This window comes from Epinephelus fuscoguttatus, linkage group LG22, assembly GCF_011397635.1.
Source record: "Epinephelus fuscoguttatus linkage group LG22, E.fuscoguttatus.final_Chr_v1".
In the NCBI taxonomy this organism is placed as follows: domain Eukaryota; kingdom Metazoa; phylum Chordata; class Actinopteri; order Perciformes; family Serranidae; genus Epinephelus; species Epinephelus fuscoguttatus.
Window position 1 is genome coordinate 7,494,776 of NC_064773.1, and position 23,434 is coordinate 7,518,209.

Consider the following 23,434-nt stretch of genomic DNA (forward strand, 5'->3'; position numbering starts at 1 on the left):
TATATTTGTTGCACAAATCTAAAGGAAACCTCTTTAACTTTATTACTGAGACAGTATTTGTCCCTAACTGCCTGTTAGTATCATCACCGTGAAGCAAAACCCAAATTCGTCTCATTGGGGGCAGAGTTACGGCTTGTATCTGACTCCTTATGTTTTTATTTTAACATTTATTCTAGGTAATATCACCATCATCATCTCGAAGGAATACATCACTGTCAGATGTGTAGGTTGTTGTTTACTGAGCCTAGCTGGCTGCCATACTGTTTTTGGATGGGAAACTTACTACGTCACGTCCAGCAAGAGCATTTATTAGTCCGATTCAGTGCATTCTGGTAGTTGTGGGTTTTCTCTGGTCACGTTGCACCAATATCAAAAGTATTTGTGTCTTCCTACACGGCCCAGTTTCATGTGAAGTCCATCCTGCAGCAGTGAAATATGTCTTTAATTATTACTGGTTAACTGGTTGTGTGTAATGTCTGTGTGAAGCACCGCCTCTCTGTGCACTTTAAACTCTTCTCCCCGGGACAAATATTTGCCTGTCCCCAAATTAGTCTGAAGCCAGTGACTCTGGAGTGAAGTGTGTCTGCTGTGGATGAATCAAAATGTCCAGTGGTCACAGGCTCCTGGTGAAGAACGCCAAACAGCTGGTTCTCATCTGCAACAACGGAGAGAAATACAAGATCAAACATGGGATGCAAAATCTTTGTGTGGTTGAAAATGGGAGCGTGGTGATTGGAAGGTAAGTCTTGTACACCACACTGACAGGCATCTGAGATCACTGCACAGCATGTGACGAGCGTGTGGAGTCGCCTTCTGTTCAATTCTGTTTGAGCTACTGAGGAAATGTGACTCAGACAGTGTTGCCTCTCACCTGTGGAGCTGCCCTGCATACCTGCATGCTGGTGCAGGTTGGGGAGGTTTTTTTGTTCAGTAGAAGCCAAAGGGGATGTTAGAATATAAAATAATGCTCATTAGTGCCCCTTAGAGGCTACAGTGAGTCGTTACACAGCAGAAACTCACTGGATAGCTAAAATTGTCTGTTCTATTACTATTTTTTGTCCACTAATATCACTTTAAATCAGCATGTCAGGTAAATTTAATCTTATAAATATTAGGCCTTAACACTTATCAAATTGTGTAATAAAATCTCCAAATTCAACGGTACATACAGACACAAAACACAATACATCTTCTTCTTCCGAGGAAATCATACTTCCCATGGGTGAAAACTCACCAAACTTTGCACAAAGGTCCAGTCTCATGCCAGATATCCTCAGCTGTAAACTCAAGCCAATAGTCCTGATGGTGGCGCTACAGCAAGCGTCTAAAGTTCGAAACTTTGAAAATTCATAACAAATCAACCATACGTGCTACAAATTCACAACTTTCATCAAACTGTAGCCCCAATACTGAAGACACTTTTGTACATTTAAACCTATTAAAAATTATGAAGTTCATCACTCTGTTTTTTTTCAAAAACTGTAAAACTTCTTAAACCTATCTCCTCCCACAATTTTTGCTCAATTGACACCAAACTTGCTACAGAGCATCTTCAGACTGTCCCACACAAACGATCCACACAGATTGTTGATTTATCAAAAATTGAGCCTACAGTGCATCAAAATGTTTGACTGTAAACGGTACACATATGTAATGTATGTTTACATTACATATGCATGTATATGTAAACATATACATGCAAATTCTTGCTAAATAAATCTTCAATGTTCTTGAAAAAAAAAGACAAAATTCTAGAGTCATGGTAGATGATGTTTGGAAAATATCAGAATTTTATCTCAAAAACTGAATTTTTGACAGCATTTTGAATTTTGCTCTAATGTGAACAATTGAAGTCAATGTAAAAATGGCAATTTTAAACATCAGTTTTTCACTTATGGAGCAAATCAATCATTGTTACAAACAAATTACCAACATCTCCATGCTGTCTAGATGCAATATGTGTATTTTCAGATTTTTGTCTTAATAACTGATTTTTTATTTTTTTTTTTTTATTTTTTATTTTTTTTTTTACAGTGGTTTCAAATCTGCCTTTCCATGCACAGACGGCTGCTAAACCTGCACGTCTGGCTTAGTCAATTTGTGAAGCTACACATGACTTGTCACTGACTAATTAGCTCAGTGAGATAGAAATTGATTCTTAGTCTCAGGGGTTGTGTGTTCAAGCCTCAGCTGATACAAAACGCAGATTGTGTTGCTAAATTCCTAAATGTCTTCCAACTCTTCTGCTTGTTGCTCAGAATTGCCTAAAAATGCCCGGACCTGACCCATCGCTGCGCAGCAGCTATAATTTGTGAGATAGTAATTACTGCAACCATTTTATATAATTGATCTATTTATCTAAATGTATCCATCTTTTAAATTATTTTTGTCAAAATGAGTCAAAATCCTATTTAAAAGTTCACATTTGTGATGTTCCACTGACCCTAATTCTGTTCTTTTACGTTATACTTGCACTCACCTGTCAATGTAGATTGACCTAACTCACTCTAATAATCACATTCCCATTCTAAAAACCTTCCTCTGCACAGGACCTCATATAGACTAGTTACCTTTATACTTACCTGCTTGAATAAGAAAAACATGATTTGTCTAGAAATCAGTCTTAAATTTGTTTTAAAATGATCCTAAAAAGACCTTAAAAAGCATTAAATTTAAGTGTCAGATAACTGCAGACACCTGTAAAATGTTTACAGGTAAGAACATGTATTAAATACTACTTTATATTAAATTTGTACTCTTAAGTGTCCTAAATACAAGTGGATATTTTGATATGTGAAATATTTTATAATAATATTAATAATAATAATTATAGTCGTTATAGTTACCAAATGCTTACCTTGTCAATAATTAAAACAGACATGAAAACAACAACTTTTAAAATATCTTGATAGAGCCACAGTAACATTCTTTGCATTTGTTCTGATTCATGTTTAACTTATGGCGACTACTTGGAAAAGAGATGCAGTGTTGTAGTTTGTACACGAGGTGGCGCACTAGGATGGTAGATTGCTGAAAACTTCAGCAAATCAGATGGCTATTCCAGTTACTCATATTATTAATCAAAGTATAGCTTGCAGTGTATGTCCATAAGTCTGGAAGGAGGATAAAATTATTCCATTGCCAAAAAATGCAAAGATCAATTTGACAGGTACAAACAGTCACCCTATAAGCATTCTTCCGGTGCTAGCCAAAATTATGGAGAAAATTGTTTTCAACCAAATACAGAGCTATTCTTCTGAAAATAAACTTAACACAGACTTTCAGCATGCCTACAGGGAAGGGCACTCAACCTGTACAGCACTAACACAAATGATGGATGACTATCTAATGGAAATTGACAATAAAAAACTGGTGGGATCCGTGATGTTAGACTTTAGCGCCATGTTTGATGTAATTGATCATTCATTATTATTAGAGAAACTGATGCCATATGGGTTTTCACCCTCTGCAGTGAACTGGATAAAGAGCTATTTATCCAGTAAAACACGGAGAGTTTTTTATAATGGTAGCTTGTCTGACACAAAACAGGTACAGTCTGGGATACCACAAGGGAGCTGTCTGGGGCCGTTATTATTCACAATATTTACAAATGACTTGCCGTTGGTCCTGGAAAGGGAAAAAATATGGCCATGCACGTGGATGATTCAACATTATACATGTCGGTGTCGACTGTGGAGGACTTGTCTGTGGCTCTGAACAAAGAGTTACAACAAGTAGCAGATTGGATAAAAAACAACAGACTGGTATTAAACATTTCTAAAACAAAGTGCATGGTATTAGGCTCACAACATATGTTGCAAGCAGAACTAAAGTTAAATCTTTCATTGAGAGGAATGCAAATTGAACAGGTGGATGAAATAAAATTGCTCGGTGTTACCTTGGACAGTCATTTATCATGGTCATCACATATAGGTAATATAACCAAGAAAATGGGGAGGGGGTTAGCGGTGATTAGGAGATGTGCTGAGTATTTAGCATCTGCCTCTGTGGTCCAGGTGATTCAGGCACTGGTTCTATCCAGTCTTGACTACTGCCATGCTGTGTGGTCGAATGCTGCTGAAAAAGATCTGAGAAAATTACAAATAGTCCAAAATAAAGCAGCCCGTCTTGCCCTCCAGTGTGGCAGTAGGTCCAGTATTCTATACATGCACAAACATCTTGCATGGCTTATGGTGGAACAAAGATTGCTTGCAAGTCTTATGTTTATTTTTCAGAAGCATATGTGTTAAGAAAAAAATCATATTGTTTATATAAATGGATTAATTATACTCATGCCAGACATACCTGAGAGAGGATATTTTTTGTTTGTTATCATTCTGGACATCTTTCTAATTTGGAATTTTTTTTAATCTTTATTTTAAGTATGGATCATGATTTTCTTGTCATTTTATTTTATGTTATATTGTATGTATTTTTATTTTGCGTGGACCCCAGGAAGAGTAGCTGTTGCCTAAGGTAACGGCTAATGGGGATCTGACTAAACTAAACTAAACTAAACTAGAGCCGAAAACGCAGGTGATATAGGTAAGCTGCAGGTGATGAGCAGCAGGTGTGTGATGGGGAAGCAAACAGTTTTTGACTGTAGGAAGTCTGGCAGCATGAAGAGTCTGTAGCATGGAAACTAACCTGTGATTGGCTCTGAAACTGTGACGTGGAAACTTACCTGAGAGGAATTATGTACAGACAGTGTTTTAAGATGAGCACATGTCAAAATGAATAGGTCAACACACTTGAAGAAACCTGACGAACTGGACATTGGTTGTTGTTATAAGTTCTCCCTGTTCGCCCCTCAGAGGACTTAAATGTAATGTGTTTTATTGAAAGACTTTACATAACTGATAAAAACACTTAAGTATATAAATAAAAGACAATCTAAACGAACTTAAAACTCAAGGCTCTCCAATAAAAGTGTTTTTCTCTCTCAATATTTTTATTAGTTTAAACAATAAAGGGGTGATACGATACAAAAACCCATGATTGAGACAAACCCAATGTTAGCCACAAAGTATATATTTGTTATATTTGATACCCCCATACTTATGACTCTTAAGACCACTCTTCTTTAGAGTATATTGATTTTGAGGCCCAGTCTCTTCCAAACACCTCCAGAGTTCCTCTCAGCACATGTGATGATCTCTCCAATGGTTTGACATACCACATCGTAATGTCAGGGGGCTCTTCATCCAAACATTTTGTACTGCGTGCAGCGCGTAGAGCTTTCCTAAAGATGTATCTGTACCTACGTTCATAGCTGTAATTTAATCCCAGTACAAAATGATGTAGATGTAAATGAATATCAATCCCAAATGTTTTCTTAATCTCTGTTTGGACTGACAGCGAGAAATGGACAATTTTAGGACATAAGTATGTCCCCTTTGGTTTTCAGCCGGGCCTCTGGAGCAGACAAAAGACCAAAGCTGAACTTTAACCTCAGCTACACGTTCAGACCCCAGCTCTGCTTTTAAGTGTCATTAAATCAGCTCATTTCTTCACCCAGTGACGGGCTGATTAAAGCTGTGGGGCCTGCAGAGGGGATCGCAGCTCAGTATCCTGAAGCTTCCTTTGATAAAGTGATTGATGCTACAGGGATGTGTGTCCTGCCTGGTGAGTATCTGCTCTGATCTTTATGGTTTCTGCTTTACATGCAAGTTGTACTTTTGGACTGTCTGTACACATACATAATGTAAGTGATTTGCATTTTAAGAAGCTTCTCGTTCTAGGGTTGGTTGATGCTCACACTCATCCGGTCTGGGCTGGTGACAGAGTGCATGAATTTGCAATGAAGGTAAATCATGTTCTGACAGTTTTTTACCTCTACAACTGGAGCTGTAAATGAAAAGCATGTTTCTCTTGCAGCTGGCAGGCGCCACCTACATGGATGTGCACCGTGCCGGTGGAGGGATCCACTTCACGGTGGAGCACACTCGAGCTGCCGGCTCCTCCGAGCTGCTGGCCTCCCTCAGCAGCAGGCTGGTGCGGATGCAGCGAGCAGGAACGACCCTGGTGGAGTGTAAGAGCGGGTACGGCCTGGAGCTGCAGACTGAGCTCAAGATGCTGGAGGTGATTGAGGAGGCCAGACGCACGCTGCCCATCAACGTCTCCTCGACCTACTGTGGAGCCCACGCTGTGCCCAAGTATGGACCCTGCTCAACATCATCTCATGTGACATCACATCCTGAAAATAAATCTCTGTAACTAAACCTCTCTGTCCTTCATCCAGAGGGAAGACGGTAGCAGAGGCCACAAAGGACATCCTGCAGGTTCAGCTGCCTCGGCTCAAAGAGAAGATGTCCGCTGGGACTCTGAGGGTCGACAACATCGACGTGTTCTGTGAGCAGGGAGTGTTTGACCTCAGCTCGACTCGCTCCATCCTGCAGGCCGGCAAAGACATGGGCCTCAACATCAACTTCCACGGGGACGAGCTTCATCCCATGAACTCTGCTCAGGTATCACTTACGCCTAAAAAAAACCTGAAGGATTTATTGCAGCGCTGTTGTGGTGAAGAGGGAGCTGAGCCAGAACGCAAAGCTTTGGTAGTGACCAAAAGAATGAGATTGTGGGTACAAGTGGTGGAAATGAGTTTTCTCCGTGGGGTGTTAGATAGGGTGAGGAGCTCAGACATCCAGAGGGAGCTCGGAGTAGAGCCGCTGCTCCCTTGTGTCCAAAGGGGTCAGTTGAGGTGGTTCAGGCATCTGATCAGGATCCTCCTGGGCGCCTCCTGTTAGAGGTGTTCTGGGCACGTCCCACTGGTAGGAGGCCCCGGGGTAGACCCAGAACACACTGGAGGGATTACATATCTCATCTGGCCTGGGAACACCTTGGGGTCCCCCAGGAGGAGCTGGAAAGCGTTGCTGGGAGAGGGATGTCTGGGGTGCTTTGCGACCTGCTGCCCCCGCGACCTGGCCCCAGAGAAGCGGATGAAAATGGATGGATGAATTATATTAAATTAGTTTTAGCTAAGTGCACCAAGTATTGCTTGCTGTAAACTCATGCATTCAGCAGACGTGGAGCAGTACGATGGATGCAAGTCCAATATTTGCTCTGTTTTGGTCTTAGGAAATAAAATGTCAGTATCACTGTTTTCCACAACCTGAGGACACATTTCTAAATTGTTTTTCAGACCAACAGACCAAAACTCAGATATTCAGTCAGCAGATCCTCATATCTGAGGCGTCGGCAGTTCTGCTTGATAAATGACTTCAGTGATAATCGGTTAAATATTCTGTCAATAACCTAATCAATTCATTGAACAACTGTTTCAGCAACAGGCTGCAAGAAGTTTTAAGCATTATGCTAATTATCTTTGTGTGTGTGTGTGTCAGCTGGGTGCAGAGCTTGGAGCGTTAGCCATCAGTCACCTGGAGGAGGTCACAGACGAGGGGATCGCTTCCATGGCAACAGCTAAAACCGCAGCTGTCCTTCTGCCGACCACAGCTTACATCCTACGGTACTGTAACACTGATGGAATGTAACTAAGTACATTTACTCAAACACTGCACTTAAGTACAAATTTGAGGGACTTGAACTGTGAGTGGACAGTTCTGATTCCAGCATTTATTTTCCATAAAATGTAAAGTAACTAACTTTACATTTTATGGAAAATAAATTGGCAACTATTTTAAAAATAATTAAATTTTTTTTATCATTAATATTTTATTGAACTTTTTGCTTTTTTTTTTTTAAATAATCGTTTAAATTATTTTTACTCACTTTACTTTTTACTTTTACCTCAGTAAAGGATATAAATACTTCCTCTGCACTACGTAACACACACAAATGCTCACACACTCCTCATAGCTGTGAGTTGTTCAATAATCTGTGTGTGTGTGTGTGTGTGTGTGTGTGTGTGTGTGTGTGTGTGTGTGTGTGTGTTCAGGCTGCCGCAGCCTCGGGCCAGACACATGCTGGAAGCAGGAGTGATTGTCGCCCTCGGCAGCGACTTCAACCCCAACGCCTACTGCTGCTCCATGGTGAGTACCACAGGAGTGTTGCATGATGGTTACAGTCTCGTCTCTGTCGTCTGGTGATCTGTGTCGTCCTCTCTCTGTGTCCTGTCCCTCCTCAGCCAATCGTCATGCACCTGGCCTGTGTCAACATGAGGATGTCCATGCCTGAGGCTTTGACTGCGGCCACCATCAACGCCGCCTACGCCCTCGGACGCTCCCACACACACGGCTCTCTGGAGGTCAACAAACATGGAGACCTGCTGATCCTCAATACCACACGGTAAAGCAGTCAAGTTTACATTATTTTGTTTTGCATACACAGTAAAGATAAAACTAACCTGAAAATATGATGAGTGGGTGAAAATGTGTGGACTTATTTAAAGGGTTTTAAACAGCTACACGTTACAGTGACTTACTGGGTAAGTATTTGTTGAAGTGCTGTTCATCATACCACAAGTCAAACTGGAATTTGATGCAGTTCAGTAAACATCCAACAGAGGGCTTCAGATACCTCAAACTGAACAGCTGATGAGGACTGTTGAAACGTTTGACATCAGTCCAGGTGAATTAAATCTAATGAATCAGCAGATGCAGCTGGCTCTGATCTATGTAGAGTCATGCTTATAAGACAGTCTGTGTGATTTAAATCTACACAGCTTGTCTATAGATGTTTTATGTTACAAATGACACACCTTTAGTGTTCACTGTTTGATAACTGAATTCTTTGTGTGTTTATATGTGATATAAAACAGATCCTCTCTCCTGTATGTTTGATCACAGATGGGAGCATCTCATCTACCAGCTGAGGAGGACATCAGGAGCTCATCCTACGTCGTCATCAAAGGCAACGCGCTGCGTTGACAATGACAAAACCATGGACTTATAACCAGAGGTGAATCAGTGATGGCACTATCAATGATTCTGATAGAAAGGTACAAAGATTATAAGGTAACACTTTGACATTTGGAGATGTGTGAAAGGCTCTGGAAGCAGGTAGGCAGCCCAGGAGAAATCTTTAGTAATCCAACAGCTGAGTTTGGCATTTTAAAGTATTTTAAAACAAATATAAGTTTTGGTAGGAAATAAAATGTCAGTATCACTGTTTTCCACAACCTGAGGACACATTTCTAAATTGTTTTTCAGACCAACAGACCAAAACTCAGATATTCAGTCAGCAGATCCTCATATCTGACAGGCTGCAAGAAGTTTTAAGCATTATGCTAATTATCTTTGTGTGTGTGTGTGTGTGTGTGTGTGTGTGTGTGTGTGTGTCAGCTGGGTGCAGAGCTTGGAGCGTTAGCCATCAGTCACCTGGAGGAGGTCACAGACGAGGGGATCGCTTCCATGGCAACAGCTAAAACCGCAGCCGTCCTTCTGCCGACCACAGCTTACATCCTACGGTACTGTAACACTGATGGAATGTAACTAAGTACATTTACTCAAACACTGCACTTAAGTACAAATTTGAGGGACTTGAACTGTGAGTGGACAGTTCTGATTCCAGCATTTATTTTCCGTAAAATGTAAAGTAACTAACTTTACATTTTATGGAAAATAAATTGGCAACTATTTTAAAAATAATTAAATTTTTTTATCATTAATATTTTATTGAACTTTTTGCTTTTTTTTTTTTTTAAATAATCGTTTAAATTATTTTTACTCACTTTACTTTTTACTTTTACCTCAGTAAAGGATATAAATACTTCCTCTGCACTACGTAACACACACAAATGCTCACACACTCCTCATAGCTGTGAGTTGTTCAATAATCTGTGTGTGTGTGTGTGTGTGTGTGTGTGTGTTCAGGCTGCCGCAGCCTCGGGCCAGACACATGCTGGAAGCAGGAGTGATTGTCGCCCTCGGCAGCGACTTCAACCCCAACGCCTACTGCTGCTCCATGGTGAGTACCACAGGAGTGTTGCATGATGGTTACAGTCTCGTCTCTGTCGTCTGGTGATCTGTGTCGTCCTCTCTCTGTGTCCTGTCCCTCCTCAGCCAATCGTCATGCACCTGGCCTGTGTCAACATGAGGATGTCCATGCCTGAGGCTTTGACTGCGGCCACCATCAACGCTGCCTACGCCCTCGGACGCTCCCACACACACGGCTCTCTGGAGGTCAACAAACATGGAGACCTGCTGATCCTCAATACCACACGGTAAAGCAGTCAAGTTTACATTATTTTGTTTTGCATACACAGTAAAGATAAAACTAACCTGAAAATATGATGACTGGGTGAAAATGTGTGGACTTATTTAAAGGGTTTTAAACAGCTACACGTTACAGTGACTTACTGGGTAAGTATTTGTTGAAGTGATGTTCATCATACCACAAGTCAAACTGGAATTTGATGCAGTTCAGTAAACATCCAACAGAGGGCTTCAGATACCTCAAACTGAACAGCTGATGAGGACTGTTGAAACGTTTGACATCAGTCCAGGTGAATTAAATCTAATGAATCAGCAGATGCAGCTGGCTCTGATCTATGTAGAGTCATGCTTATAAGACAGTCTGTGTGATTTAAATCTACGCAGCTTGTCTATAGATGTTTTATGTTACAAATGACACACCTTTAGTGTTCACTGTTTGATAACTGAATTCTTTGTGTGTTTATGTGTGATATAAAACAGATCCTCTCTCCTGTATGTTTGATCACAGATGGGAGCATCTCATCTACCAGCTGGGAGGACATCAGGAGCTCATCCGCTACGTCGTCATCAAAGGCAACGTCATCGTTGACAATGACAAAACCATGGACTTATAACCAGAGGTGAATCAGTGATGGCACTATCAATGATTCTGATAGAAAGGTACAAAGATTATAAGGTAACACTTTGACATTTGGAGATGTGTGAAAGGCTCTGGAAGCAGCCCAGGAGAAATCTTTAGTAATCCAACAGCTGAGTTTGGCATTTTAAAGTATTTTAAAACAAATATAAGTTTTGATGATTTTTTTGAGGGAGCCAGCATATGATTGAAAAAGTACACATTCTGTACGCTTTATACATTTTATCACATACTATACTAAAGTTGTTTTTTTTTTACCATGCTATCACTTTATGGTTTTTTTTATTGCATTCTACACTTTGACTTTCATTACGATTTTTTTTATGACATAATGTACTGTCATTTTTTTCCTTTTGAATTTTTTAATGGCATACTGTAGAATGGCGTTTTGCGAAATTTTCTGACATTTTCTTTACATAATATATCATGACTTTATCAGGACATATGACTTTTTTAAAGTGAATTTTTATGACATACTATACGATGACGTTATCACTTATTTCGGGATACTAAACTTATACGTTTTCATCATTTTTTTCGACATTCTATACCATGACGTTTTTAGCACTTTTTTCTACATACTATACTATGACGTTTTCATCACTTTTTTCGGCACACTATACTATGACTTTTTTCTCAACATACTATACTATGAACTTTCATTAATTTTTTTCAACATACTATACTATGACTTTTTTAGGCATACTAAACTATGACTTTTTTTCGACATACTATATAGTATGACATTTTTGTCACTTTTTCCAACATACTATACCATGACGTTTTCATCACTTTTTTCAGCATTCTATACTATGATGTTTTCAGCACTTTTTTCGGCACACTATACTATGACTTTTTTCTCGACGTACTATACTATGAACTTTTCATCAATTTTTTCAACATGCTATACTATGACTTTTGTTCGACATACTATATACTATGATGTTTTTGTCACTTTTTTCGACATACTATACTATGATGTTTTTAGCACTTTTTTTGGCACATTATACTATGAACTTTTCATCAATTTTTTCAACATACTATACCATGACGTTTTTGTCACTTTTTCCGACATACTATACCATGACGTTTTCATCACTTTTTTCAAAATACTATGCTATGACGTTATCATCACTTTTTTCGGCACACTATACTATGAACTTTTCATCAATTTTTTCAACATACTATACTATAACTTTTTTAGGCATACTATACTATGACTTTTTTCGACATACTATATAGTATGACGTTTTTGTCACTTTTTCCAACATACTATACCATGACGTTTTCATCACTTTTTTCAAAATACTATGCTATGACGTTTTTAGCACTTTTTTCTACATACTATACTATGACTTTTTTTCATCACTTTTTTCTACATACTATACTATGATGTTTTTATCACTTTTTTCTACATACTATACTATGACGTTTTTATCACTTTTTCGACATACTATACCATGACGTTTTCATCACTTTTTTCAAAATACTATGCTATGACGTTTTTAGCACTTTTTTCTACATACTATACTATAACTTTTTTCTACATACTATACTATGACTTTTCATCACTTTTTTCTACATACTATACTATGACGTTTTTAGCACTTTTTTCAAAATACTATGCTATGACGTTTTTAGCACTTTTTTCTACATACTATACTATAACTTTTTTCTACATACTATACTATGACTTTTCATCACTTTTTTCTACATACTATACTATGACGTTTTCATCACTTTTTTCAAAATACTATGCTATGACGTTTTTAGCACTTTTTTCTACATACTATACTATAACTTTTTTCTACATACTATACTATGACTTTTCATCACTTTTTTCTACATACTATACTATGACGTTTTTAGCACTTTTTCGACATACTATACTATTGATGTTTTTGGCACTTTTTTCGGCACACTATACTATGACTTTTTTCGACATACTATACTATGACTTTTTTCGGCATACTATACTATTAACTTTTCATCAATTTTTTACCACACACTATCACTTTTTTTGACATACTATGCTATAACGTTTTCACCCCTTTTTTCGACATAATATGATGATGTTTTTGTCATTTTTTCGACATACTATACCATGAGGTTTTCATCACTTTTTTGGGCATACTTTTTCAACATACTATGACTTTTTTAGTCCCAACAAAAGTAGTATCCCCTCTAGCCGTAAACTGAACAAACAGCGATTCTCAGTGCTTTGAGCCCACAATTGGAACGTCAGTGCATTGTCATTAAATGCGTTTAAGGTTTGGTGCCAAATTGTATGCACCTTACAAGAACAGAAAATAAATTCCATCCATTACTGGCTGGGACAATCTGATACTTTCTGAGTACTTAAACCCCCTCCGCTCTCAATATGTTATCAGTTATTCAGTGACTACAGCAAACAGGAGTAATTTTAGCACTTCAGAAACAGGTAAAATATTTTGCGCCTCAAGTGATCAAACAGGTTGATTGACATGGTTTCATCTTTGTTAAAGCTGTGAAATGACCTGCTGCTCACCCTGCTTTTATCTGTCTAATCAAAGAGCTGTTTGACCATCAGGGTGAAAGCAGATAGTAAAACTTTAAAGTTAAGATTGCAGGAGCAAAAGAAAACACAAGCAATGAGGTCAACGTGTCAGAAATTATCAACCTGAAACAAAACATTATCACATTTTTGAAGAGTGCTTTTATTGAACATGTTAGTACACAATGCTTTTTTTTAATCTTAATAGATCCATACAATGTGCTTTTTTTCCACAGGCATGGCTTTTAACAACCAAAAAGTCTCAGTCTTTTCTCTTTGTTCTGATTGTCAGAGGCAAATCACAAATATTACAAAAATCACTCATTAAAGTACAAATTTAAAAAGCTAACCATCAGAAAAGCTGGTTTAATAGACAGAAATAATGTGAAATAAAAGGTTGTAGTGGCACACGTGATAACTGTTTTTTACTATGAACAAAATGTGATTATGTAACCAATATTAACAGTTTGGAATAATTCTGTTCATCCCATCAGGCTTCGTACTTCTTTCCTGCTCGGTGAATCTGTTGATAAAGCGTCATCGAGAAAGCCATACCAAGGAGCTGGGAAAACAAAACAAAAATTATGTTAAAAAAGAGATGAGATACGTGTTTGAGAGTTTGGATGAACTTTTTATTGAAAAAGAGGAAAAAAACACCTCAAGCAAGAGTAAAATCTTTATAGCATAGGTCATACAAGTCAAAAAAGTCATAGTATAGTATGTCGTCCAAAACGATGAAAAAAAGTCATAGTATAGCATGTTGTCAAAAACTATGAAAAAAAGTCATAGTATAGCATGTTGTCAAAAACTATGAAAAAAACTCATAGTATAGTATGTTGTCCCAAATCATGGAAAAAAAGTCATAGTATAGCATGTCGTCCCAAATCATGGAAAAAAGCCATAATATAGCATGTCGTCAAAAACTATGAAAAAAACTCATAGTATAGTATGTTGTCCCAAATCATGGAAAAAAAGTCATAGTATAGTATGTCGTCCCAAATGATGAAAAAAAACCATAGTATAGCATGTCGTCCCAAATCATGGAAAAAAAAAAGTCATAGTATAGTATGTCGTCCAAAATGATGAAAAAAAACCATAGTATAGCATGTCGTCCCAAATCCTGAAAAAAAAGTCATAGTATAGCATGTCGTCCCAAATGATGAAAAAAAGTCATAGTATAGTATGTCGTCCCAAATCCTGAAAAAAAGTCATAGTATAGCATGTCGTCCCAAATGATGAAAAAAAGTCATAGTATAGCATGTCGTCCCAAATCCTGAAAAAAAGTCATAGTATAGCATGTCGTCCCAAATGATGAAAAAAAGTCATAGTATAGTATGTCGTCCCAAATGATGAAAAAAAGTCATAGTATAGCATGTCGTCCAAAATCCTGAAAAAAAGTCATAGTATAGCATGTCGTCCAAAATCCTGAAAAAAAGTCATAGTATAGCATGTCGTCCCAAATGATGAAAAAAAGTCATAGTATAGCATGTCGTCCCAAATGATGAAAAAAAGTCATAGTATAGCATGTCGTCCCAAATCCTGAAAAAAAGCCATAGTATAGTATGTCATCAAAAACTATGAAAAAAAAGTCATTGTATAGTATGTCGTCCAAAATGATGAAAAAAAGCCATAGTATAGCATGCCATAAAAACATCATAAAAAGATGACAGTATAGTGTGCCATATAAAAGTCATAGTACAGTATGCCACAACATCGTTAGTGTGGTATGCCATCAAAGATTTTCATTGTAAGACATGTAATTGAAAAAAAAAAAAGAAGAAGTAGGAAGTCTTTCACTGGAGTGCTTTGAGTGAGGCTATTTGGGAGGACAGGCTAAGTACGGTTTCACTCCGTCTATATCTGACATGTGTATACATTCCATTCCTCTGTAACAGTCCTCTGTAGATTCTACTGTTTTCCTATGCTAGACCTCCCTGCCCATCTTCTAACGTCCCGTGGCTCCATTATTTACTAGCATGACACTAAACACACTGTCTTTTCCACAGTCTGAAACCCAGGTGGCGACTCAAACCTCTATCAGTGAATGTCTGAACACCACCTCAAGCTCAACCCAAACAAGACCAAGCTGCTCTTCTTTCAGGGAAGGCTTCCCTTTCCAAAACCTGTCCTTAACCACTGAGAAGACTGCAAGGACCCAGCTGTCCTCCCTGCCTACATCTCTGTGATCCATAAATAACAACAAACCACTCTGTATCTCTTACTGTCTCTAAATATAGCTCTTGAGGCGGTGCTACATATTTGATGAAGTTGCATTATTCTTACAATTTTGGATTGTATCCACATGATTGAATGAAACTGTTGTAAGTCACCTTGGATGAACGCTTCAGCTAAATAAATGTGATGTTAAAAATGTGTGCTTAATAAAGAGCTGCTTACCTGTATGACCAACACACACATGGCAATGGTTCCCAAAAGGTGTTTGTTGTCATCCAGCCACTCCTCCACCTTCTCATAGCAACCCTGAAAACACACACCAACAGTAATTAGGAAGGAAAGTACTGCACGTCAGAGGGGTATCCAGTTTAAGGCTAGGACTCTTGCATTTGTTGATTCCATACAAAGCTGTTCAGACAACAAACTTCTAAACTTCTGCCTTACTTGATGCCGAATAAAACTGGAAATGATTTCAAAGTTAAGAACCATGACTTGCTTGTTTTTTGATCTTGTCTCTACTTGTGATTACGGTGGTGTCTTTTGTGTTGGATTTCATCTAATTAAGTTTGATGGACACAGGAATGTTGTAAAAGTACACCAGGTGAGTGGGTGCTGACTGTGGTACAAGAGTTAGATGAGAAGACTGATACCACTCATGTCTGTAGAGTAAGTATTAAGCTGTAGCCAGCAGCCTATTAGCTTAGCTTAAAAGATAGACACAGCTAGCTGTCTAAGAGGTAAAACAAATCCAACCTATAAGCACCTATAAAAGCTCACTAATTGAAACATGTATTGCTAGTAGATGACTTCTTCTTTTTTTTTTTTTTTTTTTTAAATGGTCAAGCAATCTGTTTCCCTGTTTCCAGCCTTAATGCTAAGCTAAGCTCACTGTCCTCTGGCTGTGGCTTCATATACTGCACACAAACAGAGCGGTATCAAGCAAATCTCCACAAGAAAGTAAATAAGTGTGTTTCCCAAAATGCTGCACTACTTCTTTAGAGTTAATAAGACATGTTACAGAGTACAACAAGACTTTATAATCGCGCACACACACTGACCCGTGTCCAGAAGGTGTTGGAGGCGTTGCGCCCACAGCCTGGGAAAACCTGCTGGCAGCAGCGGTCAGGAACCACGTTCTCATGCAGGGCAGTGTACCAGTCATTGTGGTTGGTCACACCACAACATCGCCACTGATGCGCACACAGGAGAGACACAGTCAGTCAATTTTTTTTTTTTTTTTTTTACAGAAGGCAAAACAAACTTTATTTAACTCAACACTGAGGTAAAGAAGCTGTAGTTGAATTATAAAGTCTAGAAATAACTAAACAAAATACCATATATAACAACAGGTACTTGATTATTATAATATATATTATACCTCTCCCTGTATGGTGTTCCATGCGTCCCTCAGGCCGGCGTTGTTATCTGTGTTGTACAGAACGAGTCCTTCTTTCAGGTCCCGCTTGGCATTTTCACTCACCTGCACAAACACGGTTGAAGAGGTGGGTCATGGGATATGTAGGCACACTCTCCTACAGCAGGGGATGATTGATAATAAATGCGACTATTCTTTTATACAGTCGTACCTGGTCGGTGTAGACAAAGAACAGGATGAGGAGGATAAGTTCGGCCAAGAGGATGATCAACAGAACAATAAAAAACTGAAGAAAACAAAGTAAAGTGTCGGATTAAAAGGGCTTCAACGCAAGCAGACATGCATGATACAAAGATGTTGCATTATGTCAATGCAAAACATTGTAAATACTTAAAAATACACTTCAAATCAGCTTTTAGATGCAAATGATAAAAAATAAACATGGAGTTTGGTGGTGGATCCTGACTTTACTCATATTACCTACACAATAATAACTGTAGTCAAGTTAGACAACACAACCTTCTTCCAAAATTCTCCAATCATAAAAATTCCAACACAACTTGAACACAACACGAGTAGAGGATACACTCAAACAACACCACTTGTGATGAATGATGGGTATTGTGGTATACTCACACTCAGCAGTAGGCACTTGTTCTCCTTGATGGCACCCAGGCAACCCAGGAAACCTGTCACCATGACAACGGTGCCCAGGGCGATGATGACGTTGGCGGCGGAGAGCGATGGGAAGGAGGGTGACAAGGTGGCAAAGCTGCCCTGAGACACTGACAGCCACACGCCCACACCCAACAATCCACACCCACCCAGCTGAAAAACACAAACACAGGAAACTGAGAAACTTCCTGTTGATTTAATGATAATAAAACACTTTGACTGGTATGCTGATCTCACTACTGATTTATGGTAACAACATCTGACTCTGTGTGTGTGTAATTATTACCCAGAAGAGCAGGTTGAAGAGGAAGAGCATGTATTTAACGCAGCAGATGCAACCACGAGCCATGACTGAATCCACAGGCACTGAAAGAAAAAAGAAACACTTGCAAACAAACCACTAAAAAACAGAACTTAAGTTTAAATCAAACATATAACTGAATGATTTTGTCTGTTAAACTGGCAGAACATTTAAATATGATTCAAAAATATTATTACTGTCTGCAGGTCAGTCAAACGTCAGCACTGTGCAGGGTAAAACAATCTATTAAAGAATAGTATAATATGCCAAGGAAATGTCATGTCAGTGATTGTCACTGAAATGTGATTACAAAAGGTCACAGTCCAGTACAGTATATCATAAAAAATGATAAAAACGTTACAGTAGTGTCGAAAAAAGTGACAAAAAGGTCATAGTATAGTATGTCCAAAAAAGTGACAAAAAAGTCACAGTATAGAATGTAAAAAAAACCTGATAAAAACATCATAGTATAGTGTGTCAAAACAAGTGATAAAAACGTCACCATATAGTATGTCGAAAAAAGTTATAGTATAGTATGTTGAAAAAAACGACAAAAAAGTCACAGTATAGTGTGTCAAAAAAACTGCTAAAAACGTGATAGTATAGTATGTCGAAAAACGTGACAAAACAGTCACAGTATAGTGTGTCAAAAAAACTGCTAAAAACGTGATAGTATAGTATGTCGAAAAACGTGACAAAACAGTCACAGTATAGTATGTCAAAAAAAAACAAAACCTGACAGAAACGTGATAGTATAGTGTGTCGAAAAAGTTCATAGTATAGTATGTCATAAAAATGCCCTAAAAAAGTCATAGTATAGTATGTCAAAAACGTCATAGTATAGAACGTTAAAAAAAGTGACAAAAACGTCATAGTATAGTATGTCGAAAAAATGCCCTAACAATGTCAAAGTATAGTGTGTAGAAAAAGTCTGACTGAAAAAGTACATTACAAGTACAAAGTCATTAGTATACATACATATATATATATATATATATATATATATATATATATATATATATATATACACACACACACACATATACATATATATATATATATATATATATATATATATATATATATACACACACACACACACACACATAACAAAGATACATAAAATAGTGTGTGATACAAAAGTGGAAAAGAAGTGCTACATAATATGATATAAATGCCATTAAGTCAGTAGACAGCCATTCTACTACTTGTCCCTTTAAGATGACCATATAAAGCTGCACAATTGCCACTACTATTTAGCAACTTTAAATACTTCACAAATACTGTCTAGGACCCAGCGAACACTCTGGACATAAAGTCATGTCATACATCACAGTAACCGGCTAGTGTTTGATCTTTTTAAAGAAAAGGCATAATTTAATGCTTCTCTGGAACTCCTTTCATCTATTGGATGTTGCTTGTCATCATACTGTAGTTCACCAACCTCTTTGTTTCCCGTTACATCACACTGAGTGTAAACATTTTGTTCTCTCTGTGGGGTCATGCTGAAACCACACAAACACTACAAGGAGGAGATAAACTCACCACTTCAGCTAGCAGGAGAACAGAGAAGTTTTGGTGGTGAACCTGTAACACACAACAGTACACAAACATTAACACTTTACTGTATACTGTGTACAAGCTATAATTGAAAATGATGCTTTGGGATTACAGACAAAACTCTTGTGTTTTAAGTATTTTTTAAATTAGAAATCTGGGTTTTGATGGTCATGCTGGTTCCTCTTTGGTCACTCCACCACCAAAACTTAGAACACAGGTTACACGTAAGGTTACACTTACAGAATATCATAAAGGCAAAATACTTTTTCTTCTTAGTGTCTGGGTTAACTTTACTCTTGAGGATCTCCCTGTGAATGATGGCAAGTTTCAATCCTGTTCTTTTGAACAATAACTACCATTACTTTTAAGATTGATGGTGTTTTATAGTTAGTTTTTTATTTCATCTTCATACCAAACATCTGGTCCATCCCACATCAGTTACAAACACAAGCTGAGTTCTTCTTTCACATATTAATGCAGGGAAATTCCAAATGAACTTTACACTGAAAATAACTGCTACATACCTACAATTTATCCTGATGACAGGCTGTGGTACATGTTTGCATAGGGTATGGGAATGTCGAAAGCTTTTAGATTTTGCAGCTGTGTCTCTTCGTGTCTTTCAGACATTATGAAACGCTCTGTACCATGATCGCTATTGGTTTTACTGTTGAATGAGGACTCTTTATTGGTATTTACATTTCAGCAAAGGCGAGCACAGCTGGCCTAACAGCATGCAAGAAAATGATAGCTCTTCCTTGGCAGGCCCAGCATTAGTTGTAGAAACAACAGTGGTTACATACTTTTCTGGATATTCTCTGCAGTGTGTTGCAAAGACACATGGCACAAAATATATATATGATGTGCTATATTATGTTGACAAAAAAAAAAAGGTATGAAAAAAACGTACGTTTGAGATTATTGAGAGGAAAGAGTGTTGCCTACTTGCCTTTAAATAGCTATTCAACCAGACAGTACCAACAACTACTAAGTGCCTGGCTCAGTCAAATTTAAAGGATCTTTAGGGGGTGTGACTTACTTTTGTTTTGCTATTTTTTAATCTGACCTTCCCCGAAGCTAAACTTATTTATCCTTGAGCCTTCCTTGGTGACTGATGAAAAATGCATGATTCTCCCTGCGCCATAAATTAGTTATTAGATTTTTAAAACTTATCCGTTAATGTTTGAAAGTTAAAGGTTAAAGATGAAATCCTGGAGCTGACAAAAGCCTCGGTTTTATACACTACTCGCAAACGGTTTATTTCTAGCCAAATTTTAAATGAGATGTTGAATAAACAGATTTTGATGACTTATCACCATTTTAAGCTCAGATCTGATTATGTTTTTTTCTGGCGGAAGCATTCGTCGCACATGGTGTGTCCAAGGTCAGTTGGAGAATCCTCAGTCAACTGATACTGCTTCAAGTCGAGCATTTGTTTTTGTTATTTTCAGCAGTTAAAATTATCTTCTCTCTTCTGCTTGGAAGTGGTGAATTTACAGCTCACAGGTACTTACTAAAACACAGTCTCTGATTTTTGTTTGATTTCTAGTGTTGGCAAAAAAGTTGTCGCACATTTCTGATTTACCATTAGCACTGTTAGCTTGTTTACTATATTACATGAATGGCACTATCACACTGAACGTTCCGATGAGCCCTGTTGAAACTTTAAGACTTTATGTGGAAGAAAACAAAAGAATCTGACAAATCTGACTGACAAAATTCTGAGTCAGGTACAGCCCTACCAAGGACCATAAAGCCCAGTTCAGACCAAAGATGAATCAAGTTGAAACAGGTAACTACTTGCAATGCACCATTACACAATGTTCTAAAAATTTGTAACTTCTTAAAATATGAATGAGGATAGTGATAGTGTGATACTGGCTACAGCTGCATTTGTAGTTGTGATGAATATAAATAACCAGCACCAATTAATCAGTCAATAAAAATGTGTGTGTAAGGACATTAGGGCTGCAACGATTAGTCGACTAATCGATGACTAATTGACTATTAAAATAATCGGTGACCCCAAAATACTCTTATCGCAGCTTCTTACGTTCAAATATTGGCAGCTTTACACACTCTCCCATGACGGTGAACTAAAACTCTTTGGCGTGAGTACGACACAAGACATGAGATGACATATTTTTGGGGTTTGGGAGAGACAGACTGACATTTTTCAACATTTTAACACATTTTTCGATAAAATGATTAGTCGACTAATCAAAGACATAATCGACAGATCGACATATAATCGACATTAGTTGCAGCCCTAAAACACATACAGCTAGCAGCAGCAGTGACCTATCCTCCAACACTGGCACACCGTGAGGACGGAAACAGAGGGCTTGGCAGGGACGGAGCACCAAGCAGAGCCGCAAGCGAACACGCTGTCTACGGCCATTTTGATGTGACCAGCGGACTTCACTAGAAACAAGTGACCGGGCTTAGGCGTTAAAACCAGCCACCAGTGATTTGACAAGCTGAGTTGCAAGTGACACCATAAGACAGCTTGAGTCGAGCTCAGACCGGCCAGTTCTTACCGCTGCAACTTTTCTCAGCAACATTCTAAAATGGTTTCTCTTGTCGTGAATCTTTGGTCTTAACTGGGCTTGAGAAATTTAAAATTACAACTATATCTGTTCTTACATTAGCTGGCTATGGCTTTAAAAACTAAAGTTAAACTAAAACAAATACAAGATAAAACCATTTAAATTTGAACGCAGCTCCCTTAAACGAGAATTAAATAAACGAAATAAAAAAAAGTCCCTTCCCACCAACTAAAAAAAAATATCTAGCATGCCTCCCCCTTTTTGCAGCCACCCCTCACAAGTAACGAACAGTCCCTTATCAGGTTTACTGTTAGAGCCGCAGATTAGTCGATTAATTGTCCACTAACAGAGAGTTAATAGCAAACTGATTTGATAGCAAATTGATCGTCTGTGTGCAGTTTGAAGTTAAAATATGGTCTCATTTTAAACCTGTGGTCACATTAGCATGTCTCCTTTAACTAACAGGCGTTTTATCTATCATAAAATTAACTTTTTAATTAATTAGCGTGACATAAAGCTCTTACTTTAAGAATTAAAACTGATTTATGAACTATTTTCATTAAGATGAGACAGAGCGCTCTCTTCTTTCTCCTGAGGCTCGCCGTGACGTCACTGGACTGAACTTCAGTTTGCGGTTTTGTAAAAGTTTGCGCTAAAAACACGCAAAATAAACACTTTAACCACCGCTAAATCCACTCGTTTTAAACTTTAATGACTATAAAACACGTTAATGTTCGCCTATAACGAACTAAAAGCTTTTACCGAGGAGTCAGGGCCGTGATTGTTTTCATGTCCATGCGACGAGGGGCAGAAAAAAGAGGGATAGTTAAGCTAGTTTTCCTACCGTCGGCTAAGAGCTCATCTTCCCGCTAACGTCTCAAGATTCATTCGCCAGAGGAGCTTCACATGCCGGCGTAAACTCCGCGTCTCTCGGCTCACTGCATCCCTCGGTGTGGAAACATAAATCCGACGGCTGTTAATGGCTGTGAAGTCAGCTTAGAAGTTTCGTCGATGGCTGGAGCACAGGAGGAGTACGAGGAGGAGGAGGAGGAGGAGTGGGGTAAGGTCTATGGAGAGGGCGGAGCACGGCGGAGGACTGGCCCGGGAGAGGAGGCGTGACTGCCGGGGCTGCAGGGACAGACCAGCCGGGCAAACACCCTGGATGTGTAAATATGGCCGATAAAAATAGCACACAGATGTGTAGACTGTGGCTGAATACACGGATGTTACAAATATTATTTCTGACCAGTGGACAACTGCTGTACTGCAACAAAAAATAGTCCCACTGATGTAATGTGACCAAGTAGCTTTCTTTTCATGATACTGTACATTTTTTCCCCCACTTCATTTATCTGACAGGTTAATTCCATGTTTTTCCTTTAGTATTTTTATATTTTAATATATATGTGGCAATACTGTGTCCTCACACAGTGCCAGAGTTTTTCATGATATATAAATTATTAAAATGACAAATACAAATTAAACTTTTGGTAGCCTACTAAACAAATCTTGAG

At 38.3% G+C, this 23,434-nt stretch overlaps 2 protein-coding genes across 5 annotated transcripts; one reads left to right on the forward strand and one right to left on the reverse strand.

Moving 5' to 3' along the window:
- Positions 1 to 525: 525 nt before the first annotated feature.
- On the forward strand, positions 526 to 15,689 carry amdhd1 (amidohydrolase domain containing 1). Of its 4 annotated transcripts, none has more exons than XM_049566891.1 (10): positions 526 to 739; positions 5,519 to 5,625; positions 5,742 to 5,806; positions 5,878 to 6,155; positions 6,242 to 6,467; positions 7,344 to 7,468; positions 7,898 to 7,991; positions 8,087 to 8,247; positions 10,624 to 10,735; positions 15,292 to 15,689. In XM_049566891.1, the coding sequence occupies exons 1-9, from the start codon at positions 603 to 605 to the stop codon at positions 10,727 to 10,729; spliced, it is 1,299 nt and encodes a 432-aa protein (XP_049422848.1). In that variant the 5' UTR covers positions 526 to 602; the 3' UTR covers positions 10,730 to 10,735; positions 15,292 to 15,689. The 4 variants fall into 4 exon arrangements, with proteins under 4 accessions (XP_049422848.1, XP_049422851.1, XP_049422850.1 ...); XM_049566894.1 differs by lacking the exon at positions 8,087 to 8,247 and adding an exon at positions 9,963 to 10,123; XM_049566893.1 differs by lacking the exons at positions 7,898 to 7,991; positions 8,087 to 8,247 and adding exons at positions 9,774 to 9,867; positions 9,963 to 10,123.
- Positions 13,425 to 22,995, reverse strand: LOC125882918 (tetraspanin-9). The gene is made up of 9 exons (XM_049566911.1): positions 22,765 to 22,995; positions 19,357 to 19,398; positions 17,797 to 17,876; positions 17,472 to 17,663; positions 17,047 to 17,121; positions 16,839 to 16,940; positions 16,519 to 16,650; positions 15,683 to 15,766; positions 13,425 to 13,847 (listed from the first exon to the last, which is right to left on the reverse strand). Exons 3-9 carry the CDS (start codon positions 17,857 to 17,859, stop codon positions 13,776 to 13,778), a joined length of 720 nt encoding a protein of 239 aa, XP_049422868.1. The 5' UTR covers positions 17,860 to 17,876; positions 19,357 to 19,398; positions 22,765 to 22,995; the 3' UTR covers positions 13,425 to 13,775.
- Positions 22,996 to 23,434: the final 439 nt, after the last annotated feature.

Excerpts from the sequence above, each read along its gene's own strand:
- amdhd1 (XM_049566891.1), top strand. The coding sequence starts at position 603 with ATGTCCAGTGGTCACAGGCTCCTGGTGAAGAACGCCAAACAGCTGGTT. Across the intron at positions 6,156-6,241 it reads GGAGCCCACGCTGTGCCCAA|AGGGAAGACGGTAGCAGAGG; the intron begins GTATGGACCCTG and ends TCCTTCATCCAG. Across the intron at positions 7,469-7,897 it reads ACCACAGCTTACATCCTACG|GCTGCCGCAGCCTCGGGCCA; the intron begins GTACTGTAACAC and ends GTGTGTGTTCAG.
- LOC125882918 (XM_049566911.1), bottom strand. The coding sequence starts at position 17,859 with ATGGCTCGTGGTTGCATCTGCTGCGTTAAATACATGCTCTTCCTCTTC. Across the intron at positions 16,941-17,046 it reads TCTTTGTCTACACCGACCAG|GTGAGTGAAAATGCCAAGCG; the intron begins GTACGACTGTAT and ends GTGTTTGTGCAG. Across the intron at positions 16,651-16,838 it reads GGAACACCATACAGGGAGAG|TGGCGATGTTGTGGTGTGAC; the intron begins GTATAATATATA and ends TGTGCGCATCAG.